Here is an 18,702-nt window from a genome sequence, read left to right as displayed (position 1 = left end):
GAGAAGAGAGAAATCTTGGCTCATACTACAGCAGCCGCCTCCATTGTACACAACAAGGAGCCACATATCAGCACGGTAAACAGCACAAGAAACCAGGTCACTCTGCTGTCAGATTCCCTTTAAAATATAAGTACTCGTACTTGATATCGGTGAGTACTAGAATTAAAGTATTCGTACTCGGTCTTAAAAAAATGGTATCGGGGCATCCCTAGATAAAATCTCTACTCCCTCATTGCTAAATCCCCTGATGAACCGTAGTACTATTTGATATACGGAGAAACGCGTCTAAAAGTGTGGGATTGACCCCTGGAAGGATCTCTAGATATGAGATCTTTATTGTTATATTTGTAGAGATCTTTTGTACTTATTTTCTAGATATTTTTGTATGAGGATTTTAAGGTGTAATTGCAATAAATAATAAATATTTTAGCTATATTTTTGGCAGATTGGATTTTTGGATTGGAAATAGCTCATTTGGATGCGTTAGTCCAATAAGTTCTACTCCCCAGTATTGCTTCATACACCTTTGATCTTGACATAAAGATTCTACACTTGAAGCTCCAGTTCGTATATAGTCTATATGATGACAGACATGGGGGAGAATTATCAAAACCTGTGCAGAGGAAAATTTGCCCAGTTGCCCATGGCAACCAATCAGATTGATTCTTTCATTTTGCAGAGGCCATGTTAAAAATGAAAGAAGTGAGCTGATTGGTTGCTATGGGCAACTGGGCAACTTTTTGTCTGGACAGACTCTCTTGTGATCTTCTTCTGCTATTACAAAATGGGTGACATAACTTTACAGTCATATTGCAAGTTTACAATGCAGCTTGTTGCCAGACTTGTATTACTTAACATTCTGTATGCATCAGTTATTATAAGAAAAAAAATTACTGTTTTAACATGTACATTTTTTTTTTCTAATTCTTTAGTCAGATCCAAGGATTAATATTCATGATTATATTCCAGTCGCTTACCAAGCCATTCGCTGTTTCTCCGGAATCCTCATGTGGCATGAATCAGATTGAAATATACGACTGGTCAAGTATGTAGCCTCCTGCTTCTTAAGTCATATATAAAATAGTGCCTAGTCTATTTCTACTTTTCACAGCTTTTTTTCCACAATGAATATTTAGTTACACTGTGCCTAAATGGAAATGTATCCAGAGCACTGGAAGGTCAGGGAAGGCATTTCCTATATACTATGGGGGAGATTTATCAAAACCTGTCTAGAGGAAAAGAGGCCCAGTTGCCCATAGCAACCAATGAGATCCCTTTTTACATTTTTAACAAGGCCTCTGAAAAATGCAATAAGCAATGTGATTGGTTGCTATGGGCAAATTTACCTCTCCACAGGTTTTGATAAATCTCCCCCTATGTGCACTGCTTTTTGCTAAACTACAGGCACTGAAGTCTTGAGGTCTGAGCTAGGAGCCAGATCCTGACTCCTGAGTCCCCCCCCCCCTTCCCTATGTGTGTCCCATGTAGAATTTAACTCCTATCTGAAATTTGATGCATCAGAAGTCAGGTGGGAAGGTGGAAAAGTATGAAGTGGGCCTAGGCCCTAAGCCTGCTTTAAACACGGTGGGCGCTGGCTGCTATCTGCAGATGACACCTTTTATGTAACATGGAGTAAAACGCTACCCCCTAAATGCTACCAATAAAAAAAACTGTTGCATAGGTCAATTACGCAAAAAAAAATTAAAAACACATAAAATGTCTATTAATTTGCTATCACTGTGTAGTTTTTTTTTCCTTTTAGATTCTATAGTGGGAATCCTTAATTTTCCTCCAGCCACTTCCCCGATATGCAGATATCTATCTCCTATCCTCCGGCCCCAGTATTCTGGGGCACGACACATCACACTGCTCTGAGCTTAACGCCAGTTGCAGCCTTAGCCAGTGATAATCTGAGCTACAGTGTGATGTAAAGGGCCCAGGCACCAGGAAAAAGGCTGGGCCTGGGTCGCTCAGCTTATCATTGGCTGAGGCAGGACATCGCTGCGGCCGGCGTTTAGCTCAGCGCAGTGTAATGTGAGGCCGGAGGACAAAAGAACGATATCAGCACACTGGGGGAGCTGTGGAAGGTAAGTTAAGGTATGATATTTTTTTTGCGGCAGCTCAGGCAGAATTAAAAAAATAAAAATAAATAAACACTGGGTAACCCCTTTAAAGAGGTGTTCCAGCATTTTAAAAATATTTAGATATCGTTGGGGTCCCCCGGCCGGCTCCTTCTAGTCACCTTACAAACATTTCTTCTACCTGCTTCCAAGACAAGAGCTGGGAGTAGGACCTGCCCTCTCAGCCAATCCCTGGACACAGCAGTGTCCTATTTCAGCCAGTGATTTGCTGAGGCAGGCAGAACATATGAGCAGCAGGGGACCAGAAAAAGCTTCAGTGTGGGGGACCAGGGTAAGTATAGCTTTTGTTCTATGGCCCCAGCCATATATAATTTTTTTTTTTAAATGCAGGAATACCATTTGATATGACAGTTTTACTGTATCTTGGTCACCCGATGAAATCCTTCATTTTTCTTTATTTCACAATAATAACTGGTCAGTCAGAGAAAGACCCTTTAACAGTAAAATTTTATTTCCATAGAACAGTTTCTTAATGGCATACATTTTTGTCTTCTTTTAAACAGCTGCTACTTTAGTAATGGCGGGAATCTGTAGTATTGGAGCCTGCATTTTTATCATCTTTTTTCATACGGATTATAAAAGGTTAAAAGCAGAAGAAGCAGTTGAAAGAAGAAAAGAAGAAGATGAACTTATCCTTCCATAACCAGTGAGATAATTTTATATAGACTGCTAAAAATGTAAGCAAACCCGAATGGCTGGTGAGGTCCTGACGTTTGACACTTTAGTGGATGAAAATATTTTTAATAAGAAGCATTAATTTATTTTTTGGGGGAGGGGACATTTTATTTAAATAAACCCTCTCTGGGAGACTTGAAGCTGTGATTGTTTGATCATATACATAAAAACGGCCAAAAAACGCCATATCTGCCGCACAGTGTTTTTTCAGGGAAAAAACACTGCAGCCAGAAGTTAGCTGCAAGTCCATATTGCATTGCAAAATGCTATATTAACTTGGCATTTTTTTGTTTGGCGTTTTTCACTTTGTTTAGTATTTTTCTACCTTTTTGGGCTCAGTGGGCGATTTTAAAAATTACCAGCATGTTGAGACTATGGCTTTTTTTTCTGGAAAATCTTGTTTTTTTTCTCCCATAGAAGTCTATGGGAGTGAAAAAAACGCCATGTGGGTTTTAACATTGGCATTTTTCCTGACTTTTTTCATCTTTTTTTGCACTTAGATCACAAAAAGGTATGTAGAAAGGACTCTTTAAAAAATTTTGTTAGGTACCACGAGAAAAAAGATGTGGTACCTGACAAATATAGGGAAATTAAGGGAACTAATTAAAGATGTTTAAGGAAGATGAGAAGGATTTTTGCCAGCGGGCAGGGGACTGAAAGAGTCGTGCGTCCGGGAACAAGAACAGAAGAGGGGTAAGATTATGGCTTTCATTTTATACGTTTATTGTATAATGTTTTAATTATAAATATTGTTAGGTGACAAATGTATTTTTAGCATATTAAAGGAGTTCTGTAGAGGAATATACTAAATATACTAAATGATCATGATACTTACCAAGTGCTGTCTAGAGATCCAACCAGGGAATATCTGCAAGAGTTAAAAGATTTATTAATGGAAGCAACATGTGAAGGTGAATTATGAGAACATGAACAGAAATACATTCTAAATGAACACCCCACTATATCAACCTTTTATGTGTTACCTAAAACACAAAGGATTTGACCCTATCAAAGGACGACCAATTGTGTCTGGGAACAATAACCTTACCGAAAAAGCCAGTATATATCTAGATAGAATCCTTTCACCATTTGTACCTTCCCTTCCTTCTCACTTAAAAGACACCAAAGACATGGTTCTTAAAATCGTGTCACAGACACGACACTCCTTATGAGCTTATATGTAGAATCACTGTATAGTAACATCCAACACAATTTAGGTATCACGGCGGTTAACACTTTTTTAGACACTAAAAGTAGATTATTTCATAACCACAATATGTTTGTCACCTGACTCCTAAATTTTGTACTTACACATAATTATTTTCTTTTTGGTGGTGTCCTCTACAAACAGGTGAAGGGCACCGCTATGGGGACCACATGTGCACCTACGTATGCAAATTTATTTTTAGGGTGGTCGGATAGCAAGGTTGTTTTTGGTGAAGATTTGTTTTTGTACACTCCGCACATTTCATTTTGGGGATGGTACATTGACAATATTTTTAGTTTTTGGGATGGTGGGTGGGATGGGGGTTTGAGTTTGTTCTATGAATTTGTTGAGAAATTAAACAACAACACAATTGGCATGAGATTTACTTCAGAAATAGGGGGCAAATCCATTAACTTTTTGGATCTCAAGATTTACATTGATGCTGACAACAAAATTCAAACAGACATTTTCAGAAAACATATCTCAACCAACAGTCTTTTACACTGGAAAAGCTGGCACCCAATGGCCCTACGGAAGTATACCTACCGGACAATACCTAAGGGAAAAACGTAATTGCTCAGAGGACAGCAATTTCATGACAGAAAGTAACAACCTTATGTTCAGGTTTCTAGATAGAGGCTACCCAGCGAAACATATGTGGAGAGCCTTTAACCCCTTAACGACAATTAATGTAAATGTACGTTATGGTGACGTGGTACTTAGCGCACCATGACGTACATTTACGCGCCGACATGATCGCGAGCACCGGAGCGGTGCTCGCATCATGCCGGCAGTTCCTGGCTGCTATCAGCTGCCAGGAACCCGCCGGTAATGGCGGACATCCGCGATCGCGCGGATGTCCGCCATTAACCCTTCCGATGCAGTGATCAATACAGATCACAGCATCTGCGGCAGTGCGGTACGTTGCACAGATGATCGGATCGCCCACAGCGTTGTCGCGGCGAGCCGATCATCCAGCATGGCGGCTAGAGGTCCCCTCACCTGGCTCCGGCCGTCTCCCGGGGTCTTCTGCTCTGGTCTGAGATCGAGCAGACCAGAGCAGAAGATGACCGATAATACTGAGCAGTGCTGTGTCCTATACATAGCACTGCACAGTATTAGCAATCAACTGATTGCAATGAATAGTCCCCTATGGGGACATAAAAAGTGTAAAAAAAAAAAAGTTAAAAAATGTAAAATAAAAAAGTTAAAAAAATGTGAAAAATCCCCTCCCCCAATAAAAAAGTAAAACGTCCCTTTTTCCCATTTTACCCCCTAAAAAGCATTAAAAAAATTATTTAATACACATATTTGGTATCGCCGCGTGCGTAAAAGTCTGAACTATTAAATATATTGTTAATTATCCCGTACGGTGAACGGCGTAAACGTAAATAAAATAAAAAAAGTCCAAAATTGCTGCTTTTTTGTCACATTTTATTCCCCAAAAAATTAATAAAAAGTAAAACCTAAGCAAAAGTGATACTGATAAAATCTACAGATCATGGCGCAAAAAATGAGTCCTCATATCGCCCTATATACGGAAAAATTAGAAAGCTATAGGTGGTCAAAATAGGGCAATTTCAAACATACAAATTTTGTTAAAATGATTTGAGATTTTTTTTTAAGCGATACAGTTATAGAAAAGAATATAATCATGGGTATCATTTTAATCGTATTGACCCTCAGAATAAAGAAAACGTCATTTTTACCGGAAAGTGTACAGCGTGAAAACAAAACCTTCCAAAATTTTCTAAATTGCGGTTTTCTTTTCAATTTTCCCACATAAATAATATTTGTTTGGTTGCGTCGTACATTTTATGGTAAAATAAGTGATGTAGTTACAAAGTATATTTGGTGACGCAAAAAACAAGCCCTCATATGGATCTATGGGTGGAAATATAAGAGAGTTACGATTTTTAGAAGGCGAGGAGGAAAAAACGAAAATGCAAAAATAAAATTGGTCTGGTCCTTAAGGCCAAAATGGGCCTGGTCCTTAAGGGGTTAAGAGGGCTAGTCCGAGTGATAGGACCTAATTATTGGGAGCCACTAATAGGAATACAACAGATACATCCATCATCAGACTAGTTGGTACTTATGATGCATACTCCTCACAGATCAACAAAATACTTTAAACCTATTGGCCCATTTTACAAACAGATATGGACCTTGCAGGCAAGATTGGCCCCAGACCAAATGTTACATACAGAAGGGGACCTAACTTACGGGAAATGCTAGTCCACAGTCATCTGGAAGATAGATTGGAGCCTAATTCAACATGGCTACCAAACCCACCAACTGGCTCTTATCCCTGTGGACATTGCTCCTCCTGTAAGGTTGTACCAAAAACCAAAGAGTTCTGTAATCCAACAGACAAGCGAATCTACAAGATACTGGATTTTATCAACTGCAGTAGTAAAAATGTTCTTTACATTGCAAGTTGTTCCTGTCCAAAACTATACGTCGGAAAGACGACACAAGAATTAAGACGACGAATTGGGAAACATCTTAGCACTATACGGACTAATACTGATACTCCACTGGCTAAACATGTCAGACTTATACACAACAATTAGTTGGATCAACTCAAATTTTGGGGCTTACGGCAAATTTAAATGGGAACAAGGAAAGGAGACATAAATAAAATTCTACTAAAGGAAGAGGCCAAATGGATTTATCGCCTCCAAACCAGGAGTCCTAATGGATTAAATGAAGGTTTTTCGTTCACTGCATTCTTGGACTAACAAAGAAATATTCACAAAAGGAATCTAGCTAACTAAGAACAAAGATAACGTTGGTACACTCCCAGGGAACTCATCAGTTCATATACTTTTTAAACTCACAATAGGTCTATAGAATCAACACTGGTCCTCTATCATACGGTAGAATTTCAGATCCACTGCACTATAAAAGTTAATTGGCATAGATATAAACTAGACATGTAGCAAGATTTAGTATAGTAAGACTCATTTCACACTACACACGACCAACATAGTAAGATAGACAGTACAAGGATACATGCATTAAATTAATAACGTATATCATATAGCTCACTTACCTTGGCCATGGATGGTGGTGTTTTGGATGTGGGGTGTATGCAAGGGTTGGAGCTGGGGTACGAGGAACCCTGGATCGGAGATGTAGGTTTTGGTCCTATTGAAAGATATTATAAGCAAGGATTTACATGACATCATGAGGCGGTTATCACCCACATTGGGGTAAAAGATTAATATAATACTGATGTAATCATATATACTTAGAAACCATATACATTGGGGCAAGAAGTAAGTAAAAATAAAAGGCACAAATCCAAATTCATTTTGGTTGGACGATAAATTACCCCACACAATTTTAAACATATCCACTAAAATTGCAGTATTTATAAAGAATCATTAATTTCATAAAATATTCACAGGATCAAGTCATCCTCTGACCTGGTGTCTCACTCCACATCTCAGTATTTCATCCCACATCCATCTTATCACAGAACTTCCGATAACACCAAACTAAGTGTTAATAATTTACCAATTATATAAACCTCATGAACACAAATGGGCTGTAGTTGTGAGCATGGCGCGGCAGTATCCGGTACTAATAAGAATAAAAATGCACTAAGTCCGGAGTAGTGCATTGCATCTATACGCAAGCGTGGTAGTATCCGGCATAAACAGAAATATAATAAGTCCGGAGACATGCGCCGACTCCACGCGCAAGTGCAGGAGTATCAGGCATGAATAGGCAAATACAAAGTCCGGTGCCATGCGCGAACCAGACGGTACATGCGCAGACGACCAACTTGTCAAAACAATAACAAAAGGCCGGGCGCACACGCAGCACATGCGCGGTGGAGAGACGGAGTGACAATCCATAAGTTTCTCACGCATGCGCAGCGCATAAGATAAACGTCTTATGACGTGAACATGTAAACAATACACGTGACCGGCTGCCATTGGTTAAAGAACAGCCGGCCTTCACGTAATGAGATGTGATTGGACCAGAGTGATGCGCTCACTAAAAACGTCACAAAGAGAGCACATATAAGGCTGGGATCCCGGGGTTTCGGCCATTAGCCGGACTCCCTTGATAAAGTCAGAGTGATCTGACGAAACATCGGGGGGGGCAGATGGGTAGCATCAAATTTTAAATAGCAACCATAATGCCTATGTATTAACAAGTGCTAGTGCACAGCTAATAGCTATAGAATAAGGGCAGAAGCTAGATAAACTATTGGACGCACATATTCAATTACCGCGCATAGGTCGTGTTTTTAAAACGAGCACCAAACATTCACTTTGTTCATTCATTTATCTTTTAAGTGACCGAATAAAACATTGTGGTTTTAATAGTGAGGATTTCTAGTTTTAGGGCTAACCCCTTTGGGGGAGAACCCCTAAAAGTTGTTGCCTGTAGGGGAATATAACTTAGTTATAAATAGGGATGTCCCAAGACCATTTTTTTTAAGACCGAGTACCGATACTTTAATTCTAGTATTCGCCGATATCAAGTACGAGTACTTTTATTTTAAAGGGAATCTGACCCCAGGGTGACCCAGTCTCTGGTGCTGTTTACCCTGCTGATATGTGGGTTCCTTGTTGTGTACAATGGAGGCGGCTGCTGTAGTATGAGCCAAGATTTCTCTCTTCTCCATTGGACAGAAGAGGGAATTTGCATTGACGGCGAGACCGATGTCTCCGGAACGATTGCGCTGACGTTCATATGGTGAGCAGTGGTAGAAACCTGGTCACCTGACCTATCTACAATTCAAGTTAGTGCAGGTGACTGTGCTGTAAGATTGTCTTTAATAGTAGGTAGTATCCCCTTGCATGTAGTATAGATAGTTGCAGGCATTAGTAGCAGCCCCCCTGTAGACCGCATTCCCACCCCTGTAGACAGCGCCCCCCGTACCCCCCTTTTAGACAACAAGTCCCCCCTTGTAGACAGTGCTCCCTCTTGTCCCCCTTACAGACAGCAGGCCCCCCCTTGTAGACAGCAGTCCCCCTCCACTTTGTAGACAGCAGCCCCCCCCCCCTTGTAGACAGTGCTCCCTCTTGTCCCCCTTGTAGGGAGCAGGGTCCCCCCATGTAGACAGCAGGCCCCGCCCCCCCCCCCCCCTCTTGTAGTCAGTGCTCACCTGCGGCTCATGTTGCTGCTCCGCTGTCCCGATCGCATCATGGCGTTCTATGGAGGAGCATGTGACATACACGTCACTCTGCTTCCTCCATAGCGTTACGCTGGGCGCAGAGGAGGAGGAGTGACGTGTGTCACATGCTCCTCCTTAGGACGCCATGATGCGATCAGGAGAACGGGACGGCGGAGCCGGGCCACACAGCAGCAGGTATCTGACATGGTATTGGGGACATTAAACGAGTCCCCGATACCATGCAAATGCCGAGTATACAAGTATCTGTATCAGGACATCCCTAGTTATAACTTATAGATCGCAGGGGTTCCGACCACTGGGCCCCCCCAAATCTCCTGTACGGGGCCGCGTCAGTCCGCAGGAAGGGGGCGTTCCGTCCTCACATGACGTGGAGGCCAACACGCCCCCTCCGTGTATCTCTATGAGATACATGGAGGGGGCGTGTTGGCCTCCACGTCATGTGGGCGTGTCTGCCACGGCTTTCTGCTGGGGACGGCACAACATTTTCTGCGGACTGCCGCGGCCCCGTACAGGAGATCGCGGGGGGTCCCAGCGGTTAGACCCCCTGCGATTTATAACTTATCCCCCATCCTTCGGATAGGGATAAGTTATATTCCACTACAGAACTCCTTTAATATTTTTTTTATAGTGTTTAATAAACTTTTTCACCGTGTATTAGGCTTTTATTGTTCAAATCTGCCGCTTCATTCTTCAGGCAATTGAATAAAATATAGGTCAATTGGTAGTCTAATAAAAGGAAGGATGCTAATTGATTTCAAATCTTGGGGGACTTGTGGTTAACCACAAGACTCTAAATCAGTCAGCATCCTTCCTTTTATGGGATTACCAATTAACCTATATTTTATTCAATTGCCTGAAGAATGAAGCTGCAGATTTGAACAATGAAAGCCTAAAATACCATAAAAAAACGTTTATAAAACACTGTAAAAAAATTTAATAAGCTGGAAATACATTTGTCACCTAACAACATTTAACATTAAAACATATTTTACTATAAATATCTGAACAGGAACCTTTTAACCTGTTCAGGACCCATGTTATACCGGTACGTCATGGGATGCTGGTAGTTAAGGACCCATGACGTACATGATATCGATCAGCAGGCACCCCGTGTAAATGCCCAGGGGGCACGCAAATGCCCAGGGGGATCAGACCCCCCCCCCCCCCCATGTCGGCGATCACCGCAAGTTTGCGCAATTCCGGGTCATAGTGGTCTATGGTGACCCGGAAAATAAGGGGGATCGGGGTTGTCTAAGACACCCACGAACCCCCTAAAGGGATAGGAGTGAGGTAGCAGGGGTGCCAAAACCCTCCTATCCCTGCTATTGGTCGTATAGAAGCGACAACCAATAGCAGATCGGGGGCGGGGGGGTTAACTTTCAGTTTCCCCATTCTGCCCGTCCACAATAGGCGGGGCAGAATGGGGAAACCGAGGAGGACTGGCGCCGAAGTCCACTTACCCATCAGAGACGACGATCAGCGTTGGGGATCGCGGCAGAAGAGGATGGCGATGCGGCTCCCTGGATCCTACGGAAGCCGGCGAGTTGCCTAGCAACATCTGGATGGCTACAGTTTGGGCATGCTGGGATTTGTAGTTTTGCAACAGCTGGAGGGCTACAGTTTGATACCACTATACCGTGGTCTCTAAACTGTAGCCCTCCAGATCTTGCAAAACTACAACTCCGAGCATGCCCACACAGCTGTTTGCTGTATGGGCATGCTGGGATTCGTAGTTTTGCAACATCTGGAGGGCCACAGTTTGGAGATCACTGTGCAGTGGTCTCTTAACTGTAGCTCTCCAGATGTTGCAAAACTGCAAATCCCACCATGCAAACAGCTGTCTCGCCATGCTAAGAGTTGTAGTTGCGTACCTCCAGCTGTTGCATAACTACATCTCCCAGAATGCCTTTCGGCAATCAGTACATGCTGGGAGTTGTAGTTTTGCAACAGCTGGAGGCACACTGGTTGTAAAATACTGAGTTAGGTAACAGAACCTAACTGAATGGGTATAGTGAGCCTTAACATCCCACAGGTGTTTGACGAATTTTCATTAAAGTTGGATGGGAAAATGAAAAAAAAAATTTTTCACTAAAATGCTGGTGTTACCCTAAATTTTTTATTTTCACAAGGGAGAATAGGAAAAAAGCACCCCAAAATTTGTAGCCCCATTTTTTTCTGAGTAAGAACATACCCCATATGTGGATGTAAAGTGCTCTGCGGGTGCACTACAATGCTCAGAAGAGAAGGAGCGACATTGGGCTTTTAGAGAGAAATTTGTCTGGAATTGAAGGCCACGTGTGTTTACAAAGCCCCCGTAGTGCCAGAACAATGGACCCCCCACATGTGACCCCATTTTGGAAACTACACCCCTCATCTAATGTAATAAGGGGTAAAGTGAGCATTTACACCCCACAGGTGTCTGACAGATTTTTGGAACAGTGGTCCGTGAAAATGAAAATTTTTCATTTGCACAGCACACTGTTCCAAAGATCTGTGAAATGCCAGTGCGGTGTAAATACTCACTGCACCCCTTATTCAATTCTGTGAGGGGTGTAGTTTCCAAAATGGGGTCACATGTGGGGGGGTCCACTGTTCTGGCACCACGAGGGGCTTTGTAAACGCACATTGCCCTTGACTTCCATTCCAACCAAATTCACTCTCCAAAAGCTCAATGGCGCTCCTTCTCTTCTGAGCATTGTAGTGCACCTGCAGAGTACTTTACATCCACATATGGGGTATTTCCATACTCAGAAGAAATGGGGTTAAAAATTTGGGGTGTCATTTTCTCCTATTGTAAAATGTTAACCCTTGTAAAAATGTAAAATTTGAGGAAAAAACAGAATTTTAGTGAAAAAATTTTTTTCTTTCATTTACACATCCAACTTTAACAAAAAGTCGTAAAACACCTGTGAGGTGTTAAGGCTCACTGTACCCCTTGAGGGGTGTAGTTTCCAAAATAGTATGCCATGTGGGTTGTTTTTTGCTGTGCTGGCACCATAGGGGCTTCCTAAATGCAACATGACCACCAAAACCCATTTCAGCAAAATTTGCTTTCCAAAAGTCAAATGTGACTCCTTCTCTTCTGAGCATTGTAGTTCGCCCGCAGAGCATTGTAAATCCTAACGTGGGGTATTTCTATACTCAGAAGAGATCGGGTTACAAATTTTGTGGGGAATTTTCTCCCATTACTTTTTAAAAAATGGTAAATTTGGTGAAAAAAACTGCACTTTAGTGAAAAATGTAATTTTTTCATTTACACATCCGACTTTAACGAAAAGTCGTCAAACACCTGTGTCACTGGACCCCTTGTTACGTGCCTTGAGGGGTGTAGTTTCCAAAATAGTATGCCATGTGGGGGGTTTTCTGCTCTTCTGTCACCATAGGGGCTTCCTATATGCAACATGCCCCCCAAAAACCATTTAATCAAAATTCACTCTCCAAAATCCCATTGTTGCTCCTTCCCTTCTGAGTCCTCTACTGCGCCCACCGAACACTTGACATACACATATGAGGTACTTCCTTACCCGAGAGAAATTGGGTTACAAATTTTGAGGGGCTTTTTCTCCTATTACCCCGTGCAAAAATTAAAAAAAAATGGGTCTGCAAGAACATGAGAGTGTAAAAAATGAAGATTTAGAATTTTCTCCTTCACTTTGCTGCTATTCCTGTGAAACACCTAAAGGGTTAACACACTTACTGAATGTCATTTTGGTTACTTTGAGGGGTGCAGTTTTTATAATGGGGTCATTTGGGGGGTATTTCTAATATGAAGGCCCTTCAAATCGATTTCAAAACTGAACTGGTCCCTGAAAAATTCCGATTTTGAAAATTTTGTGAAAAATTGGAAAATTGCTGCTTTACTTTGAAGCCCTCGGATGTCTTCCAAAAGTAGAAACATGTCAACTTTATGATGTTAATATAAAGTAGACATATTGTATATGTGAATCAATATATAATTTATTTGGTATGTCTATTTTCCTTACAAGCAGAGAGCTTCAAAGTTAGAAAAATGCTAAATTTTTAAATTTTTCATCAAATTTTGGAATTTTTCACCAAGAAATGATGCAAGTATCGACGAAAATTTACCACTAACATAAAGTAGAATATGTCACGAAAAAACTTTCTTGGAATCAGAATGAAAGGTAAAAGCATCCCAGAGTTATTAATGCTTAAAGTGACAGTGGTCAGATGTGCAAAAAATGGCCGGGTCCTACAGTGAAAATTGGCTGGGTCCTTAAGGAATTAAGTAAGCCAAGTGCAATACCCTGCCAAAATTATTGCATTTATGTACGGTATGTACAGGTCCAGGGATCATATCTATAAACTGTCTAACTTATTTCCTTTAATTGTCTATGCTAAGCTTATATTATCCAACTATAATTTAGACATAGAATATTGGTGTGTGTCTTTGGGATTCAGTGTAAGGTGGCGCAATGCTCTGAGTGTCCCACAGAGATACAGTGTAGCTATCTGTACTGTACTTTGTTGGTCCTGTATGCTGGAAACTTTTCCTTAGGCTGATGTATTGTACAGATTTCTTTATTCCACAATACATCAGCCTAAGGACCAGCGAAGTATAGTACAGATGGGTACACTGTATCACCGCCAGCACACTACTGCAGAGCATTGCGTCACCTTACACTGGATCCCAAAGACACATACCAATAATCTATGGCCAAATTATAATTGGATAATATTAACATAGTATAGACAGAGTAAAACAGTTTATAAATATGATCTCTTGATCTGTAAACACAAAAATACATTCGGTAGAGCATTGCACTTGGTCCATTTATAAATTCCCACATGTTTTAAAAAAAAATTCTAAAAAAGCATACATAATCTAACCCCTATTCTATTCTTGCTTCCGCATGCGCGGCTCTTTGATGTCCCTGCCCTTTTGCAAAAAACAAAAACAAAAAAACCTTCTAATCTTCCAAATAAAATAAAAAAATGAATCATTAAAAAAATATATAGAATTTGTTCCTTAATAATCTCAGCATTCTTACTGCATCACTTTAGATCTTTTTTGTCCGTGGTACCCAACGAAAAAACACCCGCAGGGAAAAACTGTCAAAGGGGCCAAAAATGCAATCTCCAAACAAAGGTAAAAACGCCAGAAAAAAAATGCAGGGAAATTTTGTGGCAGTTTTTGGCCCTAAAAGAAGCACACAAAAAAATCGTAGTGGAAACCTAGCCTTATACTGACAAGCAGTAATCCTTTGGAAATGTGGCATAGGCTTGTATCTATGGCAGATCTGGGGGCCTTTGTTAGGTACCTAGTTGCTGGGGTAACCCAACGAACTCCTTTATAATATGCGGGGAGCCAATAGAGAGACAGTTATAAGTAAATGTTTTGCTTTACTTTAATCATACTGACCTGCAGAATAAAATTGACATGTCATGTATACCACATAAAGAATACATTATTCATCCTGCCTCTTCTTAGAAATGGAATGAATAACAAAATGTCAAGTGTACCCCAGAATGATACCCAATGAAAACATCATCTTGCCTAGAAAACATGTTTTGGCACCCTCTGCAAACCTTGAATGTTGCATACAAAATATCCTAAATAAAATATTACTGACAAGCAGTAAATATTTTGTGATAAATGAGAATTGTGCCTCATACTCCACAACCTAATAAGGTGAGAAAAACCTCCACTATGGTGAATTTCTTTTAATCTATTAAATTAATTTTAGGAGTGATGCATATAACTTTGTTTGGTATCCACAGCATGAAAAAATGAAAGAGAAAAAGGCGCATATTTAAAGGAGATGTATCATGCTGAAAAACTTATCTATCCAAAGGATAGTGGATAAGCTTTAGATTTTGGGTGGTCCGACCGCTGGGACCCCCTGTGATCTCCTATACGGGGCCTGGCTCTCTTTGGGAACAGAGAGTCACGACCCCAACACGAAGTGTGGCTAGCACGCCCCCTCCATATATCTCTATGGGAGGGCCAAAGATGGCCAAATGTCTCTCCCATTGAGATACATGGAAGCGGCATGTCGGACGCCGCTTCGAGTGGGGGTCGGCAGTGTTCGGCTCCCCTGCAATCTAAAACTGATCCCCTATCCTTTGGATAGAGGATGCGTTTTTCAGTGTGATATATCTCCTTTAATAAAAAGGTTTTTATACAGCTAAATGTACAGAAAAATGAAAATGTTATTGCTCTAAGAAGGCAGGGGTGAAAAAACTAAAACCCTTGAAGTTGTCTTATAAAAGAGTCAGCCTTTTTTAAATGTAGGCAAAATATTGGAAGCTGATACTTTTTTATTTTTTAGGAAATCTGTGGCATTTCCCCTGCAGAGGATTTGTAGTACTGCATGATAACCATTTGTCACGATTGAGTCCAACAGAACAGTAACCATTCTCCTGAACAAGGTTCTTTTTTAATGTTGATATACAGATAGTTGCCTTTTTTTAGATAACCCCTTAAGGATGCAGGGTTTTTCCGTTTTTGCACTTAAATTTTTTCCTCCTTACCTTTAAAAAAATCACAATTCTTTAAATTTTGCACCTAAAAATCCATATGATGGCTTATTTTTTGCGCCACCAATTCTACTTTGTAATGACGTCAGTCATTTTACCCAAAAATCTACGGCTGTGAGACAAAATTGAAAGAAAAAAAAAAACGCCATTTTGTAACTTTTGGGGTCTTCTGTTTCTACAGAGTACATTTTTCGGTAAAAATTACACTCTTTATTCTGCAGGTCCATACGATTAAAATGATACCCTACTTTTATAGGTTTGATTTTGTCGTACTTCTGAAAAAAAATCATAACTTCATGCAGGAAAATGTATACGTTTAAAATTGTCATCTTCTGACCCCTATAACTTTTTTATTTTTGCGCATACGGGGCAGTATGAGGGCTCATTTTTTGCGCCGTGATCTGAAGTTTTTAGCGGTACCATTGTTGCATTGATAGGACTTTTTATTCATTTTTTCATGATATAAAAAGTGACCAAAAATACACTATTTTGGACTTTGGAATTTTTTTGCGCGTACGCCATTGACAGTGCGGTTTAATTACCGTATTTATCAGGGTATACCACGCACCGGCCTGTAACACGCACCCTCATTTTACCAAGGATATTTGGGTAAAAAAAAGTTTTTTTACCCAAATATCCATGGTAATATGAGGGTGCGTGTTGCCGGGGTCGGGTCCGCGCTGCTTCAGGCCTCCGGCGTGCATCCCCTGCGTCGTTGCTATGCACTGCACGGCACTGCGTGCCGTGCAGCGCATAGCAACGACGCAGGGGACTCACACCGGAGGCCTGAAGCAGCGCGGACCCGACCCCGGCAACAGGTAATTATGCCACCGGGGATGGGGGAGGCAACGGGGCAGCGGCGCCGGCAATGGGTGCCGCTGCCCCTTCTCTCCCCCTGGCTATCGGCGCCGGCAATGGGGCGCCGGCACCGATAGTCAGGGGGACAGAACGGGCAGCAGCGCCGATAACCAGGGGGAGAGAAGGGCCGGCAGCAGGGCTCTAGACCCCAGGAAAGGCAGGGGGAGAGAAGCCGGCAGCGACAGCCTCTCTCCCCTGCCTTTCCTGGGGATGTATCGGCGTATAACACGCACATAGACTTTAGGCTAAAAATTTTTGCCTAAAAAGTGCGTGTTATACGCCGATAAATACAGTAATGATATATTTTTATAATTCGGACATTTCCGCACGCAGCGATACCACATATGTTTATTTTCACAGATTTTTTTTTTTAAATGGGAAAAGGGGGGGTGATTCAAACTTTTATTAGGGGAGGTGTTAAATGATCTTTATTCACTTTTTTTTCCACTTTTTTTTTGCAGTGTTATAGCTTCCATAGGGGGCTATAACACTGCACACACTGATCTTTTACATTTCTCAAAGGAAACCAGTGATTAATGATTCTGCCGCTTGACTGCTAATGCCTGGATCTCAGGCACTGAGCAGTCATTCGGCGATCGGACACCAGGAGGCAAGGAAGAAGACCCTCCTCGTGTCCCACAGCTGTTCGGGATGCCGCGGCGAAATCCCAAACAGCCCCCTGAGCTAACCGGCAGTGATTTACTTTCACTTTAGACGCGGCGTTCAACTTTGAACGCAGCGTTCAACTTTGAACGCAGCGTCTAAAGGGTTAATAGCGCGCGGCACCACGATCATTGCCGCGCGCTATTTGCCACGGGTCCCGGCCGGGCCCAACCCGCTATGACTGATTATAGAAAGGGAAAGGAGTCAGGACGTACCGGTACGTTCTTGGTCCTTAAGAGGTTAAAGGGGTACTCCGATGGAAAACTTATTTTCTTTTTTTTTTTTTTTATCAACTGGTGCCAGAAAGTTAAACAGATTTGGAAATTACTTCTATTAACAAATCTTAATCATTCCAGTACTTATTAGCTGCTGAATACTACATCTCTGTCCACTTGAAGAACTGTCCAGAGTAGAAGAAACTCCCCATAGGAAAAATATGCTGCTCTGGACAGTTCCTAAAATGGACACAGATGTCAGCAGAGAGCACTGTGTTCCAAAAAGAAAATAAGTTCCTCTGTAGTATTCAGCAGCTAATAAGTACTGGAAGGATTAAGATTTTTTAATTGAAGTAATTTACAAATCTGCTTAACTTTCTGGCACCAGTTGATTTAAAAAAAAAAAAAAAAAAAGTTTCCCCCCGGAGTACCCCTTTAACCCCTTAAGGACGCAGGACGTAAATGTATGTCCTGGTGCGGTGGTACTTAACGCACCAGGACGTACATTTACGTCCTAAGCATAACCGCGGGCATCGGAGCGATGCCCGTGTCATGCGCGGCTGATCCCGGCTGCTGATCGCAGCCAGGGACCCGCCGGCAATGGCCGACGCCCGCGATCTCGCGGGCGTCCGCCATTAACCCCTCAGGTGTCGGGATCAATACAGATCCCGGCATCTGCGGCAGTGCGCGATTTGAATGAATGATCGGATCGCCCGCAGCGCTGCTGCGGGGATCAGATCATTCATAACGCCGCACGGAGGTCCCCTCTCCTTCCTCTGTGCGGCTCCCGGCGTCTCCTGCTCTGGTCTGTGATCGAGCAGACCAGAGCAGAAGATGACCGATAACACTGATCTGTTCTATGTCCTATACATAGAACAGATCAGTATTAGCAATCATGGTATTGCTATGAATAGTCCCCTATGGAGACTATTCAAGTGTAAAAAAAAATTTAAAAAAATGTAAAAGTAAAAGTAAAAAAAAAGTGAAAAATCCCCTCCCCCAATAAAAAAGTAAAACGTCCGTTTTTTTCCAATTTTACCCCCAAAAAGCGTAAAAAAATTTTTTTTATAGACATATTTGGTATCGCCGCGTGCGTAAATGGCCGAACTATTAAAATAAAATGTTAATGATCCCGTACGGTTAACGGCGTGGACGAAATAAAAAAAAAGTCCCAAATTCCTACTTTAATACATTTTATTAAAAAAAAAAAATTATAAAAAATGTATTAAAAGTTTTTTATATGCAAATGTGGTATCAAAAAAAGTACAGATCATGGCGCAAAAAATG

General features: G+C 41.5%; 2 protein-coding genes across 4 annotated transcripts in view; one reads left to right on the top strand and one right to left on the bottom strand.

Moving 5' to 3' along the window:
• SLC49A3 (solute carrier family 49 member 3) overlaps positions 1 to 16,259 on the top strand; it is a 119,364-nt gene extending 103,105 nt beyond the window's left edge. Inside the window, exons 9-11 of one of the 3 annotated variants that reach the window (XM_056518261.1) lie at positions 933 to 1,045; positions 2,645 to 2,787; positions 15,472 to 16,259. In XM_056518261.1, the coding sequence (XP_056374236.1) occupies positions 933 to 1,045; positions 2,645 to 2,784 (253 nt within the window). In that variant the 3' untranslated portion in view covers positions 2,785 to 2,787; positions 15,472 to 16,259. Of the gene's footprint in view, positions 1 to 932; positions 1,046 to 2,644; positions 3,663 to 15,471 lie in introns of those variants that run through there. The other 2 variants (XM_056518260.1, XM_056518259.1) reach the window with 2 other exon arrangements.
• Positions 1 to 18,702, bottom strand: part of LOC130359987 (uncharacterized) — a 212,809-nt gene that overhangs the window by 161,835 nt on the left and 32,272 nt on the right. Inside the window, exons 3-4 of the mRNA XM_056562896.1 lie at positions 7,079 to 7,173; positions 3,652 to 3,684 (exon numbers count right to left, since the gene is read on the bottom strand). Of these exons, the coding sequence (XP_056418871.1) occupies positions 3,652 to 3,684; positions 7,079 to 7,173 (128 nt within the window). The remainder of the gene's footprint in view (positions 1 to 3,651; positions 3,685 to 7,078; positions 7,174 to 18,702) is intronic.

Source organism: Hyla sarda, chromosome 1, assembly GCF_029499605.1.
Source record: "Hyla sarda isolate aHylSar1 chromosome 1, aHylSar1.hap1, whole genome shotgun sequence".
In the NCBI taxonomy this organism is placed as follows: domain Eukaryota; kingdom Metazoa; phylum Chordata; class Amphibia; order Anura; family Hylidae; genus Hyla; species Hyla sarda.
The sequence above is the reverse complement of the archived record's forward strand: the minus strand, read 5'-3'. Positions and strand labels throughout refer to the sequence as shown.